The 23,376-nt window shown below is 33.3% G+C and overlaps 1 protein-coding gene across 1 annotated transcript in view; it reads left to right on the top strand.

The window, feature by feature from the left end:
* Positions 1 to 23,376, top strand: part of LOC129960727 (elongation of very long chain fatty acids protein 4-like) — a 52,652-nt gene that overhangs the window by 19,529 nt on the left and 9,747 nt on the right. Inside the window, exons 2-6 of the mRNA XM_056074328.1 lie at positions 837 to 893; positions 3,098 to 3,279; positions 4,604 to 4,678; positions 8,536 to 8,595; positions 12,915 to 13,023. Coding sequence (XP_055930303.1) covers positions 854 to 893; positions 3,098 to 3,279; positions 4,604 to 4,678; positions 8,536 to 8,595; positions 12,915 to 13,023 — 466 coding nt within the window. The 5' untranslated portion in view covers positions 837 to 853. The remainder of the gene's footprint in view (positions 1 to 836; positions 894 to 3,097; positions 3,280 to 4,603; positions 4,679 to 8,535; positions 8,596 to 12,914; positions 13,024 to 23,376) is intronic.

Genomic DNA, 23,376 nt, shown 5'->3' with positions numbered 1-23,376 from the left:
TAAAGTGAAAAATTTAACTGTACGAATACTTTTAATTTTGTCTGCCTATATATATATATATATATATATAAACATTAGTACTGATAGTAGTTTTTAATTCTAGGGACCATGATAGGTTAAGAATTGCGGAAATTGCTTATAAGAACTATTTACAATAGGTAGTCTTCCTATAAGGAATATACCCAAATATATTTAATAAATGGATCAAATTGTATGATCACCAAAAACTTCTGTGAAATAAAACAAGAAAAATTTATTTTTTAGTTATTTTATTATTTAAATACTATTCCTTCAATAAAATAGCGCATACAAAAAGTCTGTGTTATTTATATATCACAATCTCATCTATTCCCTTAAACAAGGATTTCTTTTTAAAAGAAAAAAGAACTGATAATGCAAAAAATACTCTGTCATTCATTACAGTCACTTATTATCCTCCTCAGGCTTCACAAGAAAATGCCTAACTACTTTCATTTAGATTTGGTGCCATTTAATATAGGTTACAATTTACCAATTTTTATTTCATATATCAAACGTTGCAAGTCTCTTAAGATAATTCTTCTATTGTCTTTTCAGAAATACACAAGTTTCTCAGAATAATTGTGTTGTACTTATTTTCTTTCCCATAAGAGAATATTTTTCACTAAAAACAGTTTTAAAAGAGTGAATCAACGTCCACCCTAAATACGTCTCTTGATTTAAATTACAATGAAGAAGTTTATAGCTGTGATTATAATTTTTAGCCTTTCTCTGTTTTTTCATACCTGAATATATATTAATGATTCAATGTGACGTATTTCATGCTTTTTTTGAGTAAATAATTTTCTTTATTGCAGTAAGACTTTGGGACGCCATGTTTAGTAGTACCATATACGACTTCTTCGCAGCTAATTGTAAGTTTTAAAATAATACTTTTTGTCACTATTTTCACAATTTTTAATACTATCATAACAGAGTGTCTTTTATATACGTCAAATGTTTATTTGACATGTTTTTATTTAGCTTTAGCTCAATAATCAAATAAATTGTATACTTAAATTTAAATAAATTAGAATACATTACATTAGTTGAAAATTTACAAATGTTTTTTTTTTTTTTGCTGGCTTTATTTTCTTTTTCCAAGACTGTATTTTCAACTAAAAAGGCTCTTTAAATAATTGAAGGAATATATCTTATTTTGTTCTGAAAAAATAAATTTATTGTCGGAAAAAAGTACTAAATGTTTACATCTCAAAAAGATTATTTAAATCATATTTAATATAACATTCTCTTAACATACTAACAGTTAAAAAACGCTCATTCCACTACAATGAAAATTTGCATAGAAATGAAATATTCAATTTCTTTATTTGAAACTATCAACGATTATTTGGCAGATCTCGAGACGGGTGTTGTATTGATTCTATATTGTCTAATGTAGTATATGAAAAAATTCAAAGCTTTATGACTCAGGCAGTCGGTGTTTGTCTTATTAAGATTATAGAACTTTTCTTATATAAAATATTAGTGTTTCAATGATATATTATATTATGAAATATCACTTAAACGTCGAGAAGATAGGAATTAATCCAAGGAATACGAAGCTTGTAAAGGAATTTATGCTTCGTAATATTATAGAAAATATATTTATTGATTTAAACCAAAAATATAATTATATCTCAGTATATTTTTCCAAACAGGAGTATTTGTCTGTCGGCAACTTTCTGAAAATGAACCTTTGGCTGTGTATTTTAATTGCTTACCATTAAAATGCACACTCGGAAAATAAATTTGGCTAGTTGCCCTTATGTTTAATATGCATATATTTAAACGCATTTAACACTTTATAAATCTCTGGTATATATTCTTATCACCTGCTAAGGAGTTTTTATGAGGGCTCAAAAAAGTAATTTAAAATGACAAATATGATAATCAGATGCTTAAAATTTGAATAAACTACTGTAATAGTTCTGAAATGCATCAAATCTATAGTTAAACATGACTTAAATTCCAAACTGGTCAATATGCTTACTTTGCCGCTCACGATGTAAAGGTTTCATAGTGACCTTAAGCCATTAGATTTTAACTCCTGAAAAGTTTTTGGGAGTTAAAATTAAAATTTTTAGGAGTTAGGTAAATTAAAATTTAATGAAACACCACCTGCGTTTTTTACCTTATGTCTAAAATATCCTTATATTTAATTATCATTATTTGTTGTTGAATTTATTTAATTTGAATTCAACATTCACTTTGAAAAAATGAACAAAAACTGTTGATGTAGTTGGAATTTCTTAAAATTCGGAATCTACCTGTTAATGATTTTATGCATATTTTGACCTCAGTTTTGATGCACTGATTATTTTAATACTGTAGTTTACGGCATTTTACTTTATTTCTTAACGAAAAACGTGTCTAAGATGTTATTAATAAAATTGCATTAGATTGCAACAATTTTATTTTTTATACAATGTAGTAATCCGCCCAGTCAGCCCAATAAATGCAAAATGGGCTTCATACTTTAATGTAAAACATTACAGAATTTGAATTCCATGATTTCTAACTAAAAAAAAAACTGTATAAAGTTATTTTAAATTACATAAAATTGAGAGGTTAGTATACTTACCAATGAACATTCGATGATATTTTTACCTTCAACAATCAGTGGTAAATATGCTTACCACTTTTAATTTCCCCTGAACGATCTCTGGTAAGTATATTTACTACCCCTCATTTTATAAATTAAATGGTGAATCAACAAACTTTTGAGGTTTTATTATTTACATCATCGGTTTATCACGATATAACCCAAAAAAATTTTTATTTGTCAGTGCCCCGGAATTATACCCTTTAAAGTGTCAATTCTTTATAATGACGATCTCATTAAATATATTTGTTGCAGAACCACACTTTCCTCTTTAATGTTACCGCTCTTTTGGAGGAAGAAGGTTTTTTTATTTATTTTACGTTAGGAAAACAACTTTAACGGCGTTAAAATCATTCATTTCACATTGAGAAGAGGAATCAAAGAACGATAAAAAAAAAAAGCCTTTTATTTTATTTTAAATTCCAAAAATTTATAAACAGAATTCTTTTTGGTAACCCACGAATTCTTTTACAGCTATCGGAAAGTATCTGCTTGAACATGAGCATCAGAGTTACTGTATAGTGGTTGGATATGTCCTTTTTGTGATCTGGTTAGGCCCATCTTGGATGAGGACCCGGAAACCGTTCGATTTAAAAATACCCATGATTCTATACAGTTTTATCATGTCAGCCTTAAATTTTGTTTTGATGATTCAAGTGAGTATGACCGCGATTTTTTTGTTTGATTATTAGTGAGTGTACGTTTAATTGTCACACGAGATTTTTATTTTCAATGAATATTTTCAACTCGTGGGATATGCTCGTGTTAATAGGATATGACCGTATTAATGCTCATAAGTTATATTCGTTTTAATATTCATAGGAATATGCTAATGTTCACAAAATATTTTTGATTTGGTGTTAAGGTTCACATTCATGGTGAAGCTCATGTTAATTATCATAAAATATGCTCCTGTTAAAATAAATACGCTATGTTTGTATTAATATGAGTGTATATTATTTTACGTGCTGTGTTCGTGTTAATGTTCAAATAATATGTTAATGTTTATTTTAAAAGGATAAGTGAATGTTATCGAAAGAAGTTTATAGCATATGTTCATGATAATGATCATAGGATAAAGCCAGTGATGGTAGGGTTCACAGCATCGATTCAAAAGACGCTGGATTTGTCAGTTCCCGTTGATTCCATTCTTACATTTCTTTTTGATATTGGATTGTTTCTGGTGGAAAACGCATTCAATGAGAGATTTAGGAAAGATGTACGGTCAGGCTGTACAGTCATTTAAGATCACTTTGTACAACGCCAGAAGAGTGATGGTATTCCTTGCAATTTCATTTTATTATTCCAATATTTCAACCGATAACTCAGAAACATCATGTAAGCTTCAATTTAAATCCTTCGAATAACGCTTGGCTAGAGCATTCCATGTTTCCATTCATTCAAGTGACCATTAAACAATGGTTTTAAAAATATTGCATTTAACATTCAGAATATAATAAAGGTATATTTTAAAGAATACAAAAATTTCGAATAAATGTTGCTTATAATGGCACCTGCCATGGACAAGTTCGCTGACGAAGTCAGCGATTTTAAGCCAAGGGAGCGTCTCTTGTTTTAGTAGCGCCAACAAGGGCCAAGAGTACGTCGTAGCCACTCACGCATCACATTCGCTTGCACAACCCCTTTTTACAGGGTGGCACACTCACACATCTAACAGATAGAACAGATGAAGAACAACCATGCCCGAACCGGGACACGAACCCAGGACGCCCAGATCACGGGGAAGACGCGCTACCCCTATGCCAGGACGTCGGTTCGAATAAGTGTAAACTATAGGAATAATTTTCAACTGCTTCAACATTCTACTGTAGTAATCCTCTTTTGACATCGGAGGAGAAGAAAAACCCAAAATGTCGCGGCATAGCGCACATGAACGTGCAATCACATGTTTTAACACATATACTTCGTGATCCATTTAAATGCTTATAAAATATCTTTTCCAACTTTTTCTCCCTTCAGGTGTATCAACACCTTGCTGATACCTGGGATGTGAGATGCAGCAAAGATGCACCATTATATCAACAAAAGATGCAAGTAAGATAGTGACGATTATCAAACTTTTTTTTGTCTATAAGTAAAGCTACATTCATTTTTACTTTCTTTTATAGAAACTATACAGTGTCTGTTTGTCTGTGAACACCATAGTTCAAAATCACTTTGAACTAAATGGATAAAATTTTACATATGTATTTTAAATTAAAGTTGTAAGTATCTATTAAACTGCAAGAGACAGACAGACATTAAGAAGGATTGTCACCACCAGAAGGAAGACCACGACAACAAAAGATATTGGTGAGCTGAATGAACATCTACGGAACCCAGTGTCGACCCGTACAGTTTGAAGGGAATTCCATAAACAAAATATTTGGGGCAAAGCTGCGATTGCGAAACCCTTTGTGACAGAAATCGGAAACGGCGAGTACAGTGTGTAAGGACCATAAAACCTGAACTTCAGATCAATGGAAACATGTCTTCTTCACTACGGGACGAGTTTACGTGTGGCGAACCCTTGCAGAAGCCTACAACGCAGACTACCTCCTTCCTAAACTGAAGCATGAGGATGGTTCCATAACGGTTTGGGGCACATTGTCTGGGTTTGGACTAGACACACATTTCACCCTAAATGTACAGGCCAATAAAAATGACTATGTCACTCTTTAGGCCGACCAACTGTATTCTACGGCACATACATTGTTTCCGTCTGGAGATTGCACCTATCATGATAATTCCCTGAGTCACCGAAGTCGTATTATTCACTCATGGTTTTGGGAACATGAGGACTCAGTTACACACTTTCCGTGACCTGCCAAATCACCGGTCTTGAACCTCATATATCCCCTCTAGTCCGTTTCGGAAGAAAGAGTGAAACCCCATTATCCACCTCCTGCGTCTCTCCGGGAGTTGGAGCAGTTTTTGCATGGGAAATGGTGCAAGATCTCACTTACCGTCAAACAGAAGTTACATACGTCCATTTCAAGGAGGATTCAAGCGGTTTTAAATGTTGAAGGTACACCCACACCATATTAGGTGCAAAACACATCTGTTTGAGTGGGCTTCCTCTTATTATGGACAACCCCTGTAGTTTCAGAGATATGAACATCACTTTCTTTTCGGAGTTCGCAGCAATTACTCATTTGGAGACGGTTCAACTAATTTTCGCACTTGATTTCAATCATCCGCTTTTTAGCACCATCTTTATTTCAATTGAACGGATTATTTGGCTACATAGTGAATCCTGTAATGAGCAATTTTAAAAACATTTGAAGGCTTAAATGATTATTTAAGTGAAACGATGAATAAAATGCTGCAGTAGAAACGTTCAATGAAGTAAATACAAATCCATATGATAGTTTGTTTATTTTCGACTGTTAGTGAGAAATAGTGAGAAATTTCTATTCTCACTATTGAATGGCAACAGTCGAACGCGATTTCTGTACCGCGTACTTTAACATTTTATGTATGCATAGATTGGCACTGGAAAATTGTGAGTGTTATTGTGAACCTTTTGAAGAGCTTAGCCATTGTCACCTATAAAAAAAATATCAATTTCTTTTTAAAATACAGGTTTATCGTTTACTTACCTAAAATGCAGTAAAAATTTTTAATTAACATTTATTCTATTTTTCCTATTAATAACAGAGATATTCAGTTTATTGAAACTATATAATCCAAGGGTGAGTAAAAAGGTAACATTTATTTAAAAAAACAAAACATGGTAGAAATTTTACAAAAACTTTCTTGGTATCTTACTGTTTTATTCCAAATCTCAAATTACCTCAGTTATTTAATCATTTGTAGATGCGTGATACAAGTTTTCCGATGGCTTCTGCAAAGAAACCTCGTCCAATTTCCATTCACCATTCTTGAACTGCATCTTTCACCTCGTTATCCGAGTCGCATCGTAGTTTTAATTTTTTTCCCCACTGGATAAAAAAAATATGGAAGTAAGAAGATAAAAAGTCTAGACTATAAGGAAGGTGATCCCACAGTCCCCCCCCCTAAGCCTTTTCGGAAATCTGCACATTTGTTTTGGTGCATGTAATCTTATATTGTCATGCAGGAGCACAATGCCTTTCGACAGTTTACTTGGCCGTCGATTTTAAATTGATTACCGCAATCGTTTTAGTGTTTCAGAAAAAGATGCATTCATTTTGGCACCATTCTTCGTGAAATCTGTATGCACCAAACATTTTCTGCCGAAAAAAATCATCTGTCATCATTACCTTTTCTTTCGATACTTTTTTCGGGGAAGAGGAATGTTTCCACTAGAGGGAGTTCCATTTCGTTTTAGGTCAGAAGTAACGAACTCTCGTTTTTGGTCACAATTTTGTCCCAAAACTTATTTCTTCTATTTGATACAGTTGCTGAAATTGAAACTCAAAAAATGCTTGCTCGTCTCAAATGCTTCCATCTCAAACGCTCAAATGATTTCATCTTCTTCCCTCAATAGACGAGGCACCCATCAGGCACAAATATCCAGTAATTCCATGCGAAATATCCAGCTCATCCAGTCTGTTTGCAAGAATGAATTCATTCATGCGAGCAGTGATTTTCAGGATTTGTCGCAGTTGCTGATTTTCCTTCGCGATCAACGTCGTCATTATCTGCACGTCCATTCACAAACACATTACACTACTTCGCGATAGTTTTGAGTGACATTGCATTTTTAACAAACACTTCGAACAACAACCGATAAATCAATTCTTTCCTTCACAAAAAAAAAAAAAAAAAGGAATCACTGCACGCATTTCCAATTTGTACGCCACTTGCAGTTTTCGAGACATATTTACGGCTGATAATCAGAAAAACTAAAATTGCCGCATGAAGGCCGGTACGTCACACGATTAAGACATACGTCTGAAGTGTTTCCCCGCAATTTCATCAAAATCGACTTTGATTGAAAATTTTTACTAAGAAGTGCAACTAACTTTTTATTAACCTGTGCTTTATTTAATTTATCTACTGATAGCATATTTTTTTCATAGAAAGTTAAATTTGTAGAACACATATTTGCCGTACGCTCTATTTATAAAGGAATTAGCCTATCGGAAAGGATTTAGTAAAGGTAGGCTTTATTCCAAACGCATTTCGAGGGTGCCATCTCTTGTCTATAAAGTGATATACCTTTTAGAATTTAAAATATGTTTATATAGATTGGTAGATACGCAAAATAAAATCTACTGTATACATTATATGATTTCAAATATATATATATATAAACAAAAAAAAACCATGTCAGTATCAACAGTTTATTTTTTAAAAAAACAATGCTTATATAAAAAAAATTCTTCCTTTTAGTGTTTAAGTGTTCAAATCTGTGCAGGAAAACATTATGCACTAAGATTCATTGTAACTCAGATCAATGTTTTTATGGCGCAAATACTTTTTCTTCTAGTCCTAGTGCACAAAAGAACGCCTTTTTTTCCATTCCTATTATTAACTTTCTCTCTCTCTCTCTCTGTATATATATATATATATATATATATATATATATATATATATATATATATATATATATATATATATATTGTTCACATTTTCAATCGTTAATAAAATACTTTTTGTTCATCCACTCAAGTTCAAATACATTTTTTAAAACTTGTAGTCGATGACACTTGATGTTAATACAGTTTTTTTCAAACATTAATTAATTAATTAAATTTGTCCAATAATTTCTATTTGGTCGCCAAACTTTATTTTGCCACTTAACATTGTAATTCTGTCATATGTGTATACATATTTATATTAATTGTAATTATTTAATAAAAAGTAACTAAAATAAATTTTTTTGTTGACCTAAGTAGGAATTCACTTAATTTTTCTTATATATCACTTGTTTCATTAATACAACTTTTTTAATAAAACGTTTCATCAAGGAATTTTTGTTTCAGGATAGAATGTTTATACCATGGAATGCGATTTTTGAAAAACATTTCGCATTTTTTGATACGGTGAGTATTTATATGCTTAAAATCACATTAACATTGACTCTAATGTTTTCTTCAGTTCGTCAAATAATTCTTCGGACAATTCTTATTGCCATAATCTATAAAAGCTTGAAGGAATATGTACCATTCTATTTAGAAGCATGCCCGCTTGAAAAGTATGCAAACTGCAATCAAATCGAAGAACCACCCACGTATTTATTTTTGCATAAGCTTGAAATATTCCAATCCCACATTTTTCATTTTAGAAAGAATTCTGAGCAATGAGAAATCCCGGGATAAAAGATTATTCACTTCGAAATAAAATAATTGGAGACGCTAACAAAAAGTTTAACTCTTATTTCAATATATGCAAATACAGCATATATGTCCCTCAACTCATATATTCCATTCTTTAAGTCTGTAATTCAATGTATATTGTAATTCAATTGTATATAACTTCTCTCTAAGAGGAAAAAAATATTTCTGGGGTTCTTTAGAAGTGACGAAATATGACTAAACAAGAATTCAAAATAGATCATTTGATTTGTATATTTAATAGCAAAAAGCAAATAATTCTGTTAAATAAAATTATACAATCATATAGTTTAAAATAATCAAAAATAAATTTAATAATTAATATTAATAAAACAAGTTTTAATCAAAAAGTTTTGAAAGCAGATGAAAAATACAAAGAGTGTTACTGATTGCCTGAAATATTTCCTTTTTATAATTGAAACTTTCATGACATAATACTGTTGATTTATATTCAAAATACAAAGAGTATTACTGATTGCCTGAAATATTTCCTTTTTTATAATTGAAATCTAAATGGCATAATGCTGTTGATTTATATTCAACAATATTATGCCATTTGGTGTTTAAACTAAAGGCAAATCATTTTAAAACCATGGTCGTACATAATACCTTTTTACCAGAAAGAGTATAAAATAAAAATATTTAATTTACCACTACTAAACAGTCATTAAACGTTAGTTTTTTTTTTTTTTTTTTTTTTTTTGTCAAAGTTGAATGGTACAAAAGGAGTTACATCTGTGTTCTGTTTTATGTTTGACACAATATATGCTCACATTTATTACGGAATTTTAATTGGGCGCTTTCTATATTTATAATTTCTAAAACTGCAATAGGCTCACGTTTGTTTCAAACAAAACTCTCTGAAATGTAAGTGAAGTAGAATGTATTAAATGAATAAATATTTCCTCTTGCCTTTACATTGAAATATGTCTCGCATGAAAATATATCTTGATCTAAAGCAACGGTGAAAAAAAAATTAATTTCCATTTTAGCGATTTTTTTTTTAAAAAAAAATTGAATGTAGAATCTTTTTGCTAAATTTGTAAGTTTCCACCAGGGAAATTGAAAATCATACTGTTCTGAATATTTGTTTCTAAATACAGATATATATATATATATATATATATATACCATGAAATTTACTAGACAAATAAAAATCTAATAAAATTAACGGCTGATTTTTTTTGTCTTGTTTCCTTTATTTGTATCAAAATTTTTGTAAATTTTCATTTAAGAATCTGTAACTCTTGAGTAAAATTTTAAAAAAAATGTATATACAGTACACTCCCGAGTATCCGGCCTAATGTGGCTGAAGGGGAGACCGGATAACAAAAAGGCCGGATAGGCAGAATTTCTATGATTGCATTTCTTTGCTCACAAATGCCAGAAGACAAAGTTTTTTTTAATACCAAACTACACTGTTATTATACGTATTTTCTCACTTCTTATTGAGTACTAAGCCACCATTTATCTCAAACCACATAGAATGTGAATAGTTTTTCTTATTTTTATTCCACTTTTACTAGCTTGTGCAACATGCAACTTTCTCAATTTCTGACCGCTTCTTTTACGTGCCAAAGCTGGCAAACTCCAGACTGGTAAACCCATTATCTTTCGCCTTTATTATGCACTATGATTGGAGATGGTTGGGTTGATGGGCCGCCCAGCTCCTGCAGGGGCTTATCCCCGGTAAGGAGAGACTTCACAGAGCTTGAGGGTCAATATTTTACCGCGGCTGTCTTCGACGAGGTTTGGAGATGGCGACTGTCAGGACTCATAGTGATTGCCTGATAGGTGGGTGAGGGTGGTGATAGGTGGAATACGCTGCCGTTGGACTTAGTGAGTTTTTACTGCTTGTGAGCTAGAATTGGCTATTGAGGTACAGTTTAATTTCAGTTTGAAATAATAAAAGTTAGGAAGAAAAAATTTGAGGGGTGAGATACATCAAAGTAGTATATTACGGGGTCTTCTAGAGTTTGCAGTTGGTTTATATTTAGGGATTTTAACTATTGCTTTATTTTCATTCTTATCCATGTTTTAAAAGAAGTTAGTGACTAGTTTTTTAATGAATTTTTTAAGAGGGGGATAGTCTAGGCATAGGTATATATTTGTACTGGCCATGTAGTATTTCATATTGCAGAAATTTCTAATTAAGTTATTTTGCTGGCGTTCAATAATTCGAAGATTAGCCTTGGCAGCATAGCCCCACACACGGTAGGCATAAGTTAATACTGGACGCAAGTAGGTAGTGTAAATAAGCATTTTATTTTGTCTACTCATTTTTGATAAATTAAGGGATAAAATTAACGAAGGTCTCGAAACTTTTTGCGCTATGATTGGACATCTGCTCCCTCGCTTTTGAACATTTTGAAAACCAAGGCTCAAGACCGTTGTTGACGAGTTCGAGATTTTTGAAAATTGCGCCAAGCAGGGGGTTAAACTGTGGTCGCAATCAAACAAGTTTAGTATGACTTACTCGAGTATATTTCGGCACCAAAATGTATGGTTTTGTCGGTATTAAATTAGACTGAAAGTATCAAAACACATTACTTTATTATTTTTAAACACAACTAACTATTTACAGCTCTTGCCAACTACGCAACAGAAATATTTGATATAATCTCGTTTCCAACAGTATGTATCCAATACCTTTGGGAGTATGATAGAACGCAGATTTTAAGGTAGCTTCTTTAAGGCATGTTTCACAGACACTTTAAGTGCAAAACAGACAAATTTTGACAAAAAATCCTTAACAGCACCTTCAAATGCTCATAAAATTTTTATTTATTCAAATAATTTTTATCTTGTTGTCAGTTACATTTTATGTAGTTTGAGTTATATATAGGTGCAAAATTAAATATTTCTATTATTTTTTAACTTTCTTTGTCCTAAATTTTGCTAAATTTTCGTTAAATACGCAAGTTTTTTTTTTTTTTTTTTTTTTCAAAAACTAAAGGCAATGAGTGTGTATTTTTCTTCTAACAGTGACCTCCGATGTCTGTTTTAGCTATTTGGTAAATAAAAAATCCTTATGTAGCATTTTTTTTAAATATGTCTCCGAACCTAGTCGGATATCTTAAATACTACATCGCATCAGATCTCGTAAATAGTAGTCAGATTTAATATATTGATTGCTAAATTTTCAACTAATGTAAGCTCCTTTGATGTCACTACATTTTTAATGCATATTCAAATAAACTGAAATCTCTCCGATCATCTCAATTTCCTCCGACCAGAAGAACGAAATAAAAATGAGAATCCAGTTCCTGAATGAAAAATGAAAGGAGTATTTTTCATATTTCGAAAACAGAAAGCCACTGTAATACATACAATGCTTATATATGGTGGCGATATCTCTTCTGGGTTTTTTGTACCTTCTACTGCACAAAAAGTAACAAGTTGTTACCAGTTGAACTGAAATAAATCGGATCGAAATGATAAGGTGTTGGATTTGCGTACAAGTTACATCATATTCAAAGTTTTTTTTTCCCTAAAATAATCTATCCCGTACGAAAGTTTAGTCTGCTTAAAATATGATATTGGAAGTGAAATGTTTGGAGAGAGAATTTTAAATCACATGACGGTTATAATACGATAGAAAGCATATGTTGGATATTTTTGCTCAAAACCACCTCAACCTGCTCAAAACCTTGTGCACTCAAGAAAGAGGTAAGAATGAGTAAATTAAATGTATAATGTTCCATTATGGTTAAACACAAATGTGCAAAATGATCTATTCAGAATGTTGCCTTTAAAATTTATAGTTTCTAAACTTTTTGCAAAATTGTTCATAGTTTCATTTTAATAATAAATTTAAATGATTTCTATTTCAAACGATATTTTTAGTTACTTTTTTATACAAAAATGGAGTTAGAAAATAGAAATATTGCGCTTTCATTTTTTTAACCGGTTTTGAAAAAAAAATAGACATTATTGATCTATTATACCTGACTATTTGTTTTTTTTAATTATAAATATGAAATAATTTAATAAGAAATATGCAATAATTTAAATTTACCATTTTTCAGATTTTTTTCATGTTGCGGAAGAAACAAAATCAGCTAACATTTCTTCATGTTTACCATCACACCGTCACGTGTTTAGTTGTTCTCTGGTTTGCAGTAACTCAAGACCTAAGTAATTTATTAACTAATTTATTTTTCTTAGTTTTGATTTCTTTCACGGAATTATGTCTATAGTATCCTTACCTTGTACTTTCAAGGCTACACAGTGCGCACTTCAAAATTTCGATTTTGGTTTAACTGATAAGTCAATATTTATTCCAAAACTCTTAACCAGGTTTAAACTGGTATATACTGCCTCTCATCCATATTCTATAAGTGTATATTATGCCAAAATTGAAAAAAAAATCACATTTTTATTAGTCCTTTAGTCTCGTGCAATTATTAACCAGCTTAACCCTCCTGTCGGGGGCGTTCAGATTGCTATACTTACCGAAAAGTGGCACGTCTCAATAACAGGCTTATTCTTAAAAGTGTCAGTGTTTGGACAGAGGGATTGCTTTCCCCTTTTGCGGTCAGTTCAGCTCTACATGGTCTCAGTCATTAGCAGACCACATGGTGTGAATGGCAGGTGTTGCTTATCTCTGTCTCTCGATTTTTAAGAGCATTTTTCTTTTAGTGGTTAGGAAGAGAGTGACAATAACATAGATTGAAAATACAGAAAGTGTGATTGTTTTTTAGAGGTTTTTCGATTATTTCATAAAACACCGCATAAAATTTGCGTTAGGAATAAATCATTGTTATGTTTAATTTGATAAGTATCTAATTTTTATCAATTGAAAGTGTTCGTCTAATATATTTTTTTCACTGTAATATGTTTCTCAAAATTTTTTATCCCCTCTTACTGTGAAATTATTTCTCGAAATTACGTACAAGCGATTTAATTCTTGAAAAAAAATTTCCTTTCAGCGCATTGCCAATGTATTTTAATATTTTAAAATGCGCGTTCAAAACATTAATTGCGATAAATAACATCAAATTAAAATTTTGCTTCTTCAATATTTAGAAAATAATTATATAATTATGGAATTTCATATGATATTTCAATTTCCGAGATATCGATTTTTAGTGTTTATCTGCCTGATTAAAATTTTGTAGTTAAATATATTTTACAATAATTCAGTAATGCTGAAATAACTGGATTATGCAGTTGATGCACCTTATGACAGCAACAAATAAAAGTAATTGTCAAAATATTTCTTTGTAATATCCCTGATACAAATTTGGCCTGGAAAGTAATTTAAATAATACAGGTTATTTAGATTATAATTAACCATTTGCAACTGAAATTTTTCGAATGCTTCTAAAGAAAGCTCCCACAAAATATTAAGAACCATTTTAAAATAAATTACAATTAAAAAAATTCAACTTTAAGTTATTCGGGTTAGAATCAAAGCTCTCACTATTTTGCAATCGGATAACGACATATCGTGGGGTAAACGAATCATTGAAAAAATTTCTGAATTTAATATCTTTGCAAATGCAGTTGCAATGATCTTTTTTTACTTATTTCTTCCTATCTGCTTTTGGCGACCAACACATGTGCCGAGATTGCTGGTCAATATAAAATTTTTAATTAAATGGTTTCTTCAGCAAAACATCTTGGAATTTTAAGTTTTGATAATCATATAACTCCTATTGTTTCAGACACCCTTCTATACTATATAATTTTTGAATTTCCTGTCAGCTGCACGACCGTAAATCCTTAATTTAAAACGGGAGTTCATAAACTTCAATTAATGCAAAACTTTTTTTGTTGAAACCAATTAGACTTATTAAATTACTAAATTCGGAGAATAGAATCATTCAGCAATAAAATTTCATGTATACTACTGAATATTTCTTTTTAATTTTTGAAATGTTTCAGATGATCTATCATATATCTTATCCAGTGAAACATTTTCTGATTCAACTGCAATTCAGTTTATTATAATAATAATATAATTTTCAAGTGATAAAAACAATCATATATTCTATATTTTTATTATATTACAGGATAGAAAGATATTTTAAGAAGGACTGCAACGTTTAAAAATTTTCTTCGCTGCTTAGTTGTAAAATTAAACTTTAGTTCAATTACAAAAAAAATTCTAAAGGTATATTAAATGCAAGATTTAACATAAATTTACTAATTATGGATATATAAGCCATGTCTTCGTAACTTGATCTTGAACAATAGAAAAAAAATGTCAAATATGTGTAGCAATGATGTAAACGGCTTGAATTATTTTATAACAGTCAAATATTCTGCTGCTATTAAAACGGCTTAATATATGCTCTAGAATTTATTACAAATAAATAAAAAAATGAAGTACAAAACAAATGAATCATTAAAAAAATAATATTTTGAATTTTAAGACGATACAAAACAAAAATCCTTTTCATACAGTAATAATTGCGAAAATTGTAATAAAAAACTCGTCAATTTAATTTTTAATTAATAATTTTCTCTCTCATTTAATTTTTAATTAATAATTTTTTAAAATTTTCAGAAGTAAAAAAAATGGTATCTACAATGCACAGTTTCCTTTTCTAAGATGTATATTCCATCTCTAATATGTAAGATCTAATAGAGTGCCAAAACGCACAAACATTCGTCTCTGTTAATAATAAAGATGGATGAGTGTGTGCGTCATTATTTGTCTGTATGTTTTGCTGATCTTCAGACATCACAGTATGAAATAGAATTACCAAAATCAGCAACTACATACTTGGACAGTGGAACTCATTTCTTTAAAATTTTAATTTACTCTTTCTAAGGGCATGGGAATTACGTTCATCACCAAATTCATTAATCTTTGAATAAAGTTATGTAAGTTGGCATAAATTCTTACGAATTTTTCTGTAAGACAAAGAGGCTTCATTTGTTTATCTCAGATAAAATGATGTATCTTGAATTGTTTCTTAATTATTAATTGACAAAATTAATTAATAAATCAGATTAAATTTATCTAATAGGTGAATCTCTTTTCCTAGGTCAATCTCAATTCTAAAAACATTTTGTCACAAATTAAATGTCAGTTGTACGCATTAAATTTTTTTTAAATGCTAAGATAAGAGATAAAATTAGATCAAGGAATTAAAACAATGGTAACAATTTTTAAAAAAACACATAGTATAATTATTTAACTTTAATTAAATTAAAAACAATGCTCACTTTTAACTCACTTATTCATTTGCTTTCACGCGGATTAAATTACTCAACATTAAAAGAATAAGTAAAAATGTCAGTAGAAACCAGTTTAACATTAACAAAACCGCTCGATGTATATGAGACTGAGCAGTGAAATAAGATTAAAATTTCAATAAAAAAATAGAACCTATAAAAACTGCGCTTATATTAACTTTGAAAATATTATTAAAAACCAGAGAAAAATATAAAAGCAATGAAACTTATATCTATACAATGTTTACATTTTTGTTCGAATTCAAGGAGAGTGAAATTCTATACGGTTTAAAGAATTAAACAAATATTCAATTTTCATATATAGATTATTACGTTATAAAAATATACGATTTATTATAACGAATGCTAATCTTACCGAAAAATCCCACTTTAATATATTGGTTCTATATACCTCCCCGTTTTGAAATACACTTATTAATGAATACTAAAAAAAAAAAAAAAAAAAAAAATTCATTAAAAGTTAAAAAGTTTCTTTCTTTAAGTAAGTTCTGTACATAAGTTTAGTGTCTTATTTTCAAAAACAAATTGCATAAGCAATCCTTAAATGAAAGCACGCTATAAAAGAGAAACTTGTAAATTTTAATTAAATATTTTTTTATTTATTTTTTAGATAAACTTTTTTTTATGCTGGAAAGCTTTAAGATCTTATTGATCAAATTAATATTAATAATACGTATTCATTCCAGGTATATATTTTCATACATTCAATTTTATTCCCTTTATTTAAAACTCATTTTGGATACGTATTTGCTATCAAAATCTCAAAAGTAAAGGCTCAGAACGTAAGAGAGATTTTAAAACGATTAAAAGGACGCGAGCAGGAAGACGTCAATCATATCGTCAACTGATAACGATTCATTTTTCCTTATCTCACATTCCCTTCTCATTATCTCACAACTTGAGATTGGGGGAAGAGAAAAACAGCAACCCGTAAAAATACGGGCAGCTGTTTTTAGGGGTTTTTTTGTTTCCGTCTATAGACGGGCCCGCCATTTTGAAGGAAGAAAAGTTTCCGTCTTTTGACGGGGTTGCCACTTGGAGGGAACGGTGAAAAGAAAACAGAATTCGTTGCACTTTATTTGTGTTATAGATAAAAAAAAGGGGGAAGGGGGGCATGAAATATCAAAAAAAGAGAAAGAAACGCTCTTGTATTGAGAATTTATAATATGAATTAACTACGTGCCATATTGGTTTCCTTAGCTCAATTATTTTTCCTGGTGAGCATTTTCGGTAATTTTTTTTTTTTATCATTCATGTTTTTTTGTACATGTGTTATTGATATTATACAAGCCTTATCATTTTTAAAAGAAACATTTACATTTAAACAGCTTTTAGTAATAAAAATTATGTCTTCATAGGAATATAGCATATTATTTTTTTAAAAACTGTATCTCTCTTTTAAACTCACTTGTTATCATGTGATAACATGATGTTGTTTTGTTTAGGGGGTTTTGAAGCTCAAAATCGCGTAGGGAATGAATAAAGCATAAATGGCAATTTTCAACATCACCTTTTAATCGCATATATTTTTTTTACCTGCTTTTACCAGCATTGCATTATTATTATGTATGCTTGTTCGAAAGTAGATGCCTTTTTAAAACGCTGACCTGCTTTTACCAGTATTGCTTTATTATTACGTATGTTTCTTTGAAAGCAGATGCATTTTTAAACGGTTGACGTAGAACTATGACATTTTCATTGCTTTCTTTGCTCGCTAAAAAATTGAAAAGAAAAGTTTACAAAAAATTTTCATTTTCATATATATATATATATATATATATATATATATTGTTACGAATCTGCGATGCAGCTTTCCAGCATAGTGGGTTCCATAGGAGGTCCCAGAGCTTGGCGACAAACTTGGCGACGAATTTGGCGAATTGGCACCAAAATAGATTATACCCGAAACATCGAGAATTTTCTCGATTCCTCCAGTAGGAACGGAGATACGCCTCGAACGTTCCTGATTGGTTGAGAGGCTTCTAGCCCCGCCTCCTAAGACCTATAAAAGGAAGCTGCCGCAACTGCCGAGCAGCGGTTCATTGATTGATGTCACATTTCGATAGGTATACAGATTGTCAGTCAAGATGACACTGGATTTGATTCCTGATGACCCTAATGTCGATCTTAAACGCAGAGAGAATTGTCCAGACATGAAAACCTGATCTACTTTAGTAATGGAAACTGCAAGAGATGCCACGCACCATTTCCTCAGTCATTACTACAACAACTCGCTACTCTCACGAAGCAACACGAAAGCTCACCACCTAAAATCTACATGGACACCCAAGACAGCCATAAAAACTGGGCAGACAGATCCATCACAACATCAACTTCAAACTCCAGATCCTCAACACCGATCTTAACAAGTCCAATTCCGATTGAAAGTCACAGAACACCCCAACCTCAACTCCAAATTCAGATGTCAACATGGAATCTCCAAAATTACAAAAAGAGAAATATTCCCAAGACGACTTCCAACCCATTCCACCCAGGAAAGTAGCAAAAAAGCCCCGCACAGAGAAAAACTTCCAACTGAGCACGGAAAACTCCTTCTCCCATCTTCAAGAGGAAACTGATAAAACTCCCAAAACCCCTGCAACAATCAGCCTTGTTATTAAGGAAAACTACAATCTCATCCTTCAAGAAATTATGAAAAAACGCCCAGAAACGGAAAACAGATTTCAAAACGGATTCATCCAAATCAAACCAAAAACAGAAAATGCAGGCAAGAAATCATGCAACTCCTACAGACCAAAAAGCAAGACTTCATCATGAACGAAGCCCCCGAGAAAAGACCAGTTAAAATTGTCATTAGAGGCCTCCCCATTTACTCAAGCACCGAAGATATCAAACGAGAGATCGAATCCAATAACTATCAAATACTGAGAATTATCGAAATGAAAAATTTTAGAGCAAAAACCCTCCTCCCCCTATTCCTAGTAGAAATAAGGAAAAGCGGCAACTTCAAAAACATTTACAATCTGAAAAACCTCTGCTACCTATCAATTAGAGTCGAACCGTATAGAAGCAACAGAACAGCCACCATCTGCTACAATTGCTCTGGATTCTACCACTCCGCCCGAAATTGCCACATCAAACCAAGATGCATTAAATGCAACGGAGATCACCCCACAAGACTCTGCCATATTAAGGAGAAGATAGAAAATCCAATATGCATAAATTGTAAACAAACCAGACACCTCGCAGCCTGAAAAAGATGCCCAGCAATCCCTAGAATCCTGATCCCCACAAAAATACATCCAAAAAGATCTTACGCAGACGTTACAACCAGGAGGAAACCCTACAATAGTGAAATAAACACCCCAAGAGTGCCAGAAATCATCTCCAAAAGCCATAGACCCAGCCACCCACAGCCTTCCCAAGCTACTTCAGCAAGCGAAATAGAAGACATCAAAGAAATGCAGAGTCACTTAAAGGACATCAGAGAGATTAAAGAACTACTAACAGAATTTCCAAATATCCTCCAGGCCATCCAATTAAGTAAAAAAGCGAAAAATAAACGAGAAAAACTTCTCATCATCCTTGACGCACTACTCTGTGAAGATCCAGCACCCAACTAGACACGCCCACCGCCGAGTCCAAGCTTCCTGATTCGCCCACTCCTACTTCTCCTCAATAGTATTTAACACGATGCTCCTTTCACCCAACCGCATTCCATTCCAAAGTCATTTCATCAAAGTCGAGTCCTCAGCCATGGAGGAGGACGGTTGTAGTGAGAGCGGACGCTCAAGTAGTTGCTCATCAGAATCACGAATTTTCATTACAGATCCAAAATTGAGAGCTATGATGGACTCATCTTTGGGTTTAGCTAGTAGGTACAATCAACGTTGCTCGTTAGATTCACTCCATAATGCCAAAAAATATTCTACGCAGGCAGTAAATAACCAAAGTCCAACGCATCCAGGTAGTCATGACGAGATGGAAACGGACTTGCCCTTCCAGCCAGTTGATAAAAAGCACACGGCTAAAAGGAAAAACTCAATAGACAACTCAGCAATAGACACAGCCAACAAGTTTCAAATACTGGAAGACGAGCCTCAACAGCAAACGGCAGACTCTCCCCCTATCCACCTGAAATTATCAGAAGACTACAATTTAATCTTACAAGAGATTTGCAGAAAATACCCAGGTACCGACAACAAGTTGAATAACGGGTTCATTAAAATAACCACAACTTCAGAAGCAGACAGACTGGGCATCATAGAATTCCTCGATAAAAAGAAAAAAGAGTACATAATCACTGAAGATCCTTCCAATAGACCGATTAAAGTCATCGTCAAAGGACTGCCAGGAAGTCATGAAAAAGACGAGCTCAGAAGGGAACTTGAAGAATTAAAGTTTACAGTCGGAAAGATTTCTCAACTAAGAAACTTCAGAACCCAGACCTTCCACCCCATCTTCCTGATAGAAATCAAAAAAGTAGGGAACTACAATAACATCTACAACATTCAACACCTGTCGTACATGAGAGTGAAGATCGAAACTTATAGGAAACCAGCCAAAGCCACGATGTGCTTTAGATGCGCCGGATTCTTTCACAGCGCGCGGTATTGCAGATGCAATCCACGCTGCATTAAATGCAATGGAAAACACCAGACGGCGGACTGCAGCATCAAAGAAAAAGTTCCCAACCCAGTCTGTATAAACTGCAAAGAGACAGGTCATCTAGCTTGTTGGAAGGGGTGCCCTGCCTACCCATCTACAACAACAGAACCCAGACGATCCTATGCTGATACCCTCAGAAAAAGAGACCCAAGAAATAATCCTGAAATAACCCAAATTCCAACCCAAGCTGCACTGCAACACCGACCCAGAAACCAAAGAAAACCACCTGAGCCCAACCCAACTTCAGCAGCCCACACAACCATCCCGGAAGTCTCAGATATTTATAATATTATTGAAGCTTTTAAAGAAATTAAGAAACTCATAGAAGAATTCCCTGGTCTCCTGACAGTAGCTACAAAATTAAAAGAATCGAAGTCCAAAGAGGAACGAAAACTTATCCTCCTGAATGCTCTCCTGGAATAAACCTCAGCGCTCCCGCCCACCTCCAAATAGCAAGATCCTGATTCGCTGAACTCGAACAATAGTTTATCCACCACCTGACCCTTGGAACTCTGGAAATTCTGAAAACTTCACCCGCACCTACTCCACTGACTCGCTGCTTTCCCATTGGCCAAGAGAACTCTCCCCCTCTCCCACTCCCGGACTCTGCTCCTTGCCTCAGTAAACGATCGTCATTTCGTCCACAGTTTACCATCAGTTCAAGGCACCATCCGCTGCTAAGTCTGTATGCCGTTAGGAAGGAGATAGCCCGGCTTCGCCGGGCGGGTGCTCCATAATCCCAAATCTCGTCCAAATCTCGACCCAACCTCATTCAGATTCGTTCAGTGTAGACGTACTCGAATGAGCTCCTGTTAACGCTGGCAAACCCCGAAACCACCAATTTCAACAAGTGTCCCGACTCGTCCTTTTCAGGATTGGCCTGTGGAAGGGACAGAATGAGTGAAGACGAGGAACCGTCGAAACGCCTTTGCGTGGAAGACGGCATGGCAATAGATGTCGAAACGAATGACATCAGGAAATATTGCGGAAACTGCGAAAAAAGAACGCATTACAGGCTAGAGATCGACATGCTCCAGGAACTAGTAGAGTGCGACACCAAGAGGCTGAAAGTGATGGATAGAGCGATAGACAACAACCTAATACCAAGAGATGAATTCTACCTGGCTCATCAAAACCAAAGGATGGAATATTCGAGACAAGTGGAGCACCTTAAAGGTCTATGTTTTGATTTACCCGCGTGTGAATTGCCCGAGAGATGTAAAGCATCCCAATTAGAAAATTTCTCCCCAATTAATGACCAAGATAAATTCCAAACAGTCCCAAAAAGGAAAACAGCCAGGAACCCCCAAACTACACCCGTGCAGACCCCGATTGTCACCACAAACAGATTTCAGGAACTAAAAAATTTAAATGAAACGCCCTCAGAAAGTAGCAATGAACAAGAAAAAATAGGAAAAATTCCCCCAATAATGCTCAGATTTGCATCCGATTACCACAGAACGATCGAAATAATCAAATCACAAACGACCGTTACCGAGGCCAGGCTAGGGAACGGGTTCATTAAGATCTTTACGGATACAATAGAAAACCACCGAAAAATCCAAGAAATATGCAAAGCCAACAACTTTGAATTTTATGTAATTCGCCCAAGAGCAACCAGGCCAGTTAAAGTGGTAATTAGAGGGCTCCATGTCGAGCACATGATTGAGGATATTACAGAACAACTGAACCAAAGAGGCTTCTCAGTAAACAATGTTATCCGGATGACCCAGGCCAAAACCCGGATTCCCCTGCCACTCTACCTGGTTGGGCTAAATAGAACGCCTAATGTCAAAGCAATATATGAACTCGACACCATAAGAGACCTAAAAGTGAAAATTGAGGAATACAGAGGCAGGAACTCTGTAGCACAATGCTACAGATGCAACGAATTCGGCCACAGAGCCACCAATTGTCACCTTAAGCCAAGATGCCTTAAATGGGAACAGGGCCACGAAACAAAAGACTGCCCAAAAGGAAAGGGAAAAGATGAAAATCCATACTGTATCAGTTGTAAAAAACACGGCCACTCAGCTGCCTACAGAGGCTGTGAAAAATACCCTAAAACTTACCAGAACAACAGAAATCAACCACCACAACGCACAAACAATAATACATTCAATCCCAGCCAAAGTAAAATCAAACCTAACTTCAGCTACGCTCAACACTTTCAAAGCGCAACAACCCAACAGATGGCGCCACAAGTGACTACCCCGAGTTCATCCGCACAGGTCCCCACATACCAAGAGCAGGTTAACGCCACTGAGGTTACGGCTATGCTCGAAATTATAGCGCAAGTCAAAGAAATATTCAAAAATATACCAAATATCATTAATATGGCGCAAGAATTAAAAAGAGCCACGTCAATACCTGACAAACTTCAAATACTCATCAGAGCATTCTTCACCCCAGATGGCGCTACCTCTGAGTAAACATTCACGGCTGGGTGTCTCAAAATCATTTACTGGAACGCAAACGGGATCAGGCAAAAATTAAATGAGCTAAAACTGTTTATCAATAAGCATAACCCCGATATATTATTATTGCAAGAGACACACCTGAGACCCGGGCAGAAAATATTTTTCGCAAACTATACAGCATATTATTCCTATAGAGAAAATAAGGATGAAAACAGAGCCAGTGGAGGAACAG

This window comes from Argiope bruennichi, chromosome 2, assembly GCF_947563725.1.
Source record: "Argiope bruennichi chromosome 2, qqArgBrue1.1, whole genome shotgun sequence".
Classification (NCBI taxonomy): domain Eukaryota; kingdom Metazoa; phylum Arthropoda; class Arachnida; order Araneae; family Araneidae; genus Argiope; species Argiope bruennichi.
The sequence above is the reverse complement of the archived record's forward strand: the minus strand, read 5'-3'. Positions and strand labels throughout refer to the sequence as shown.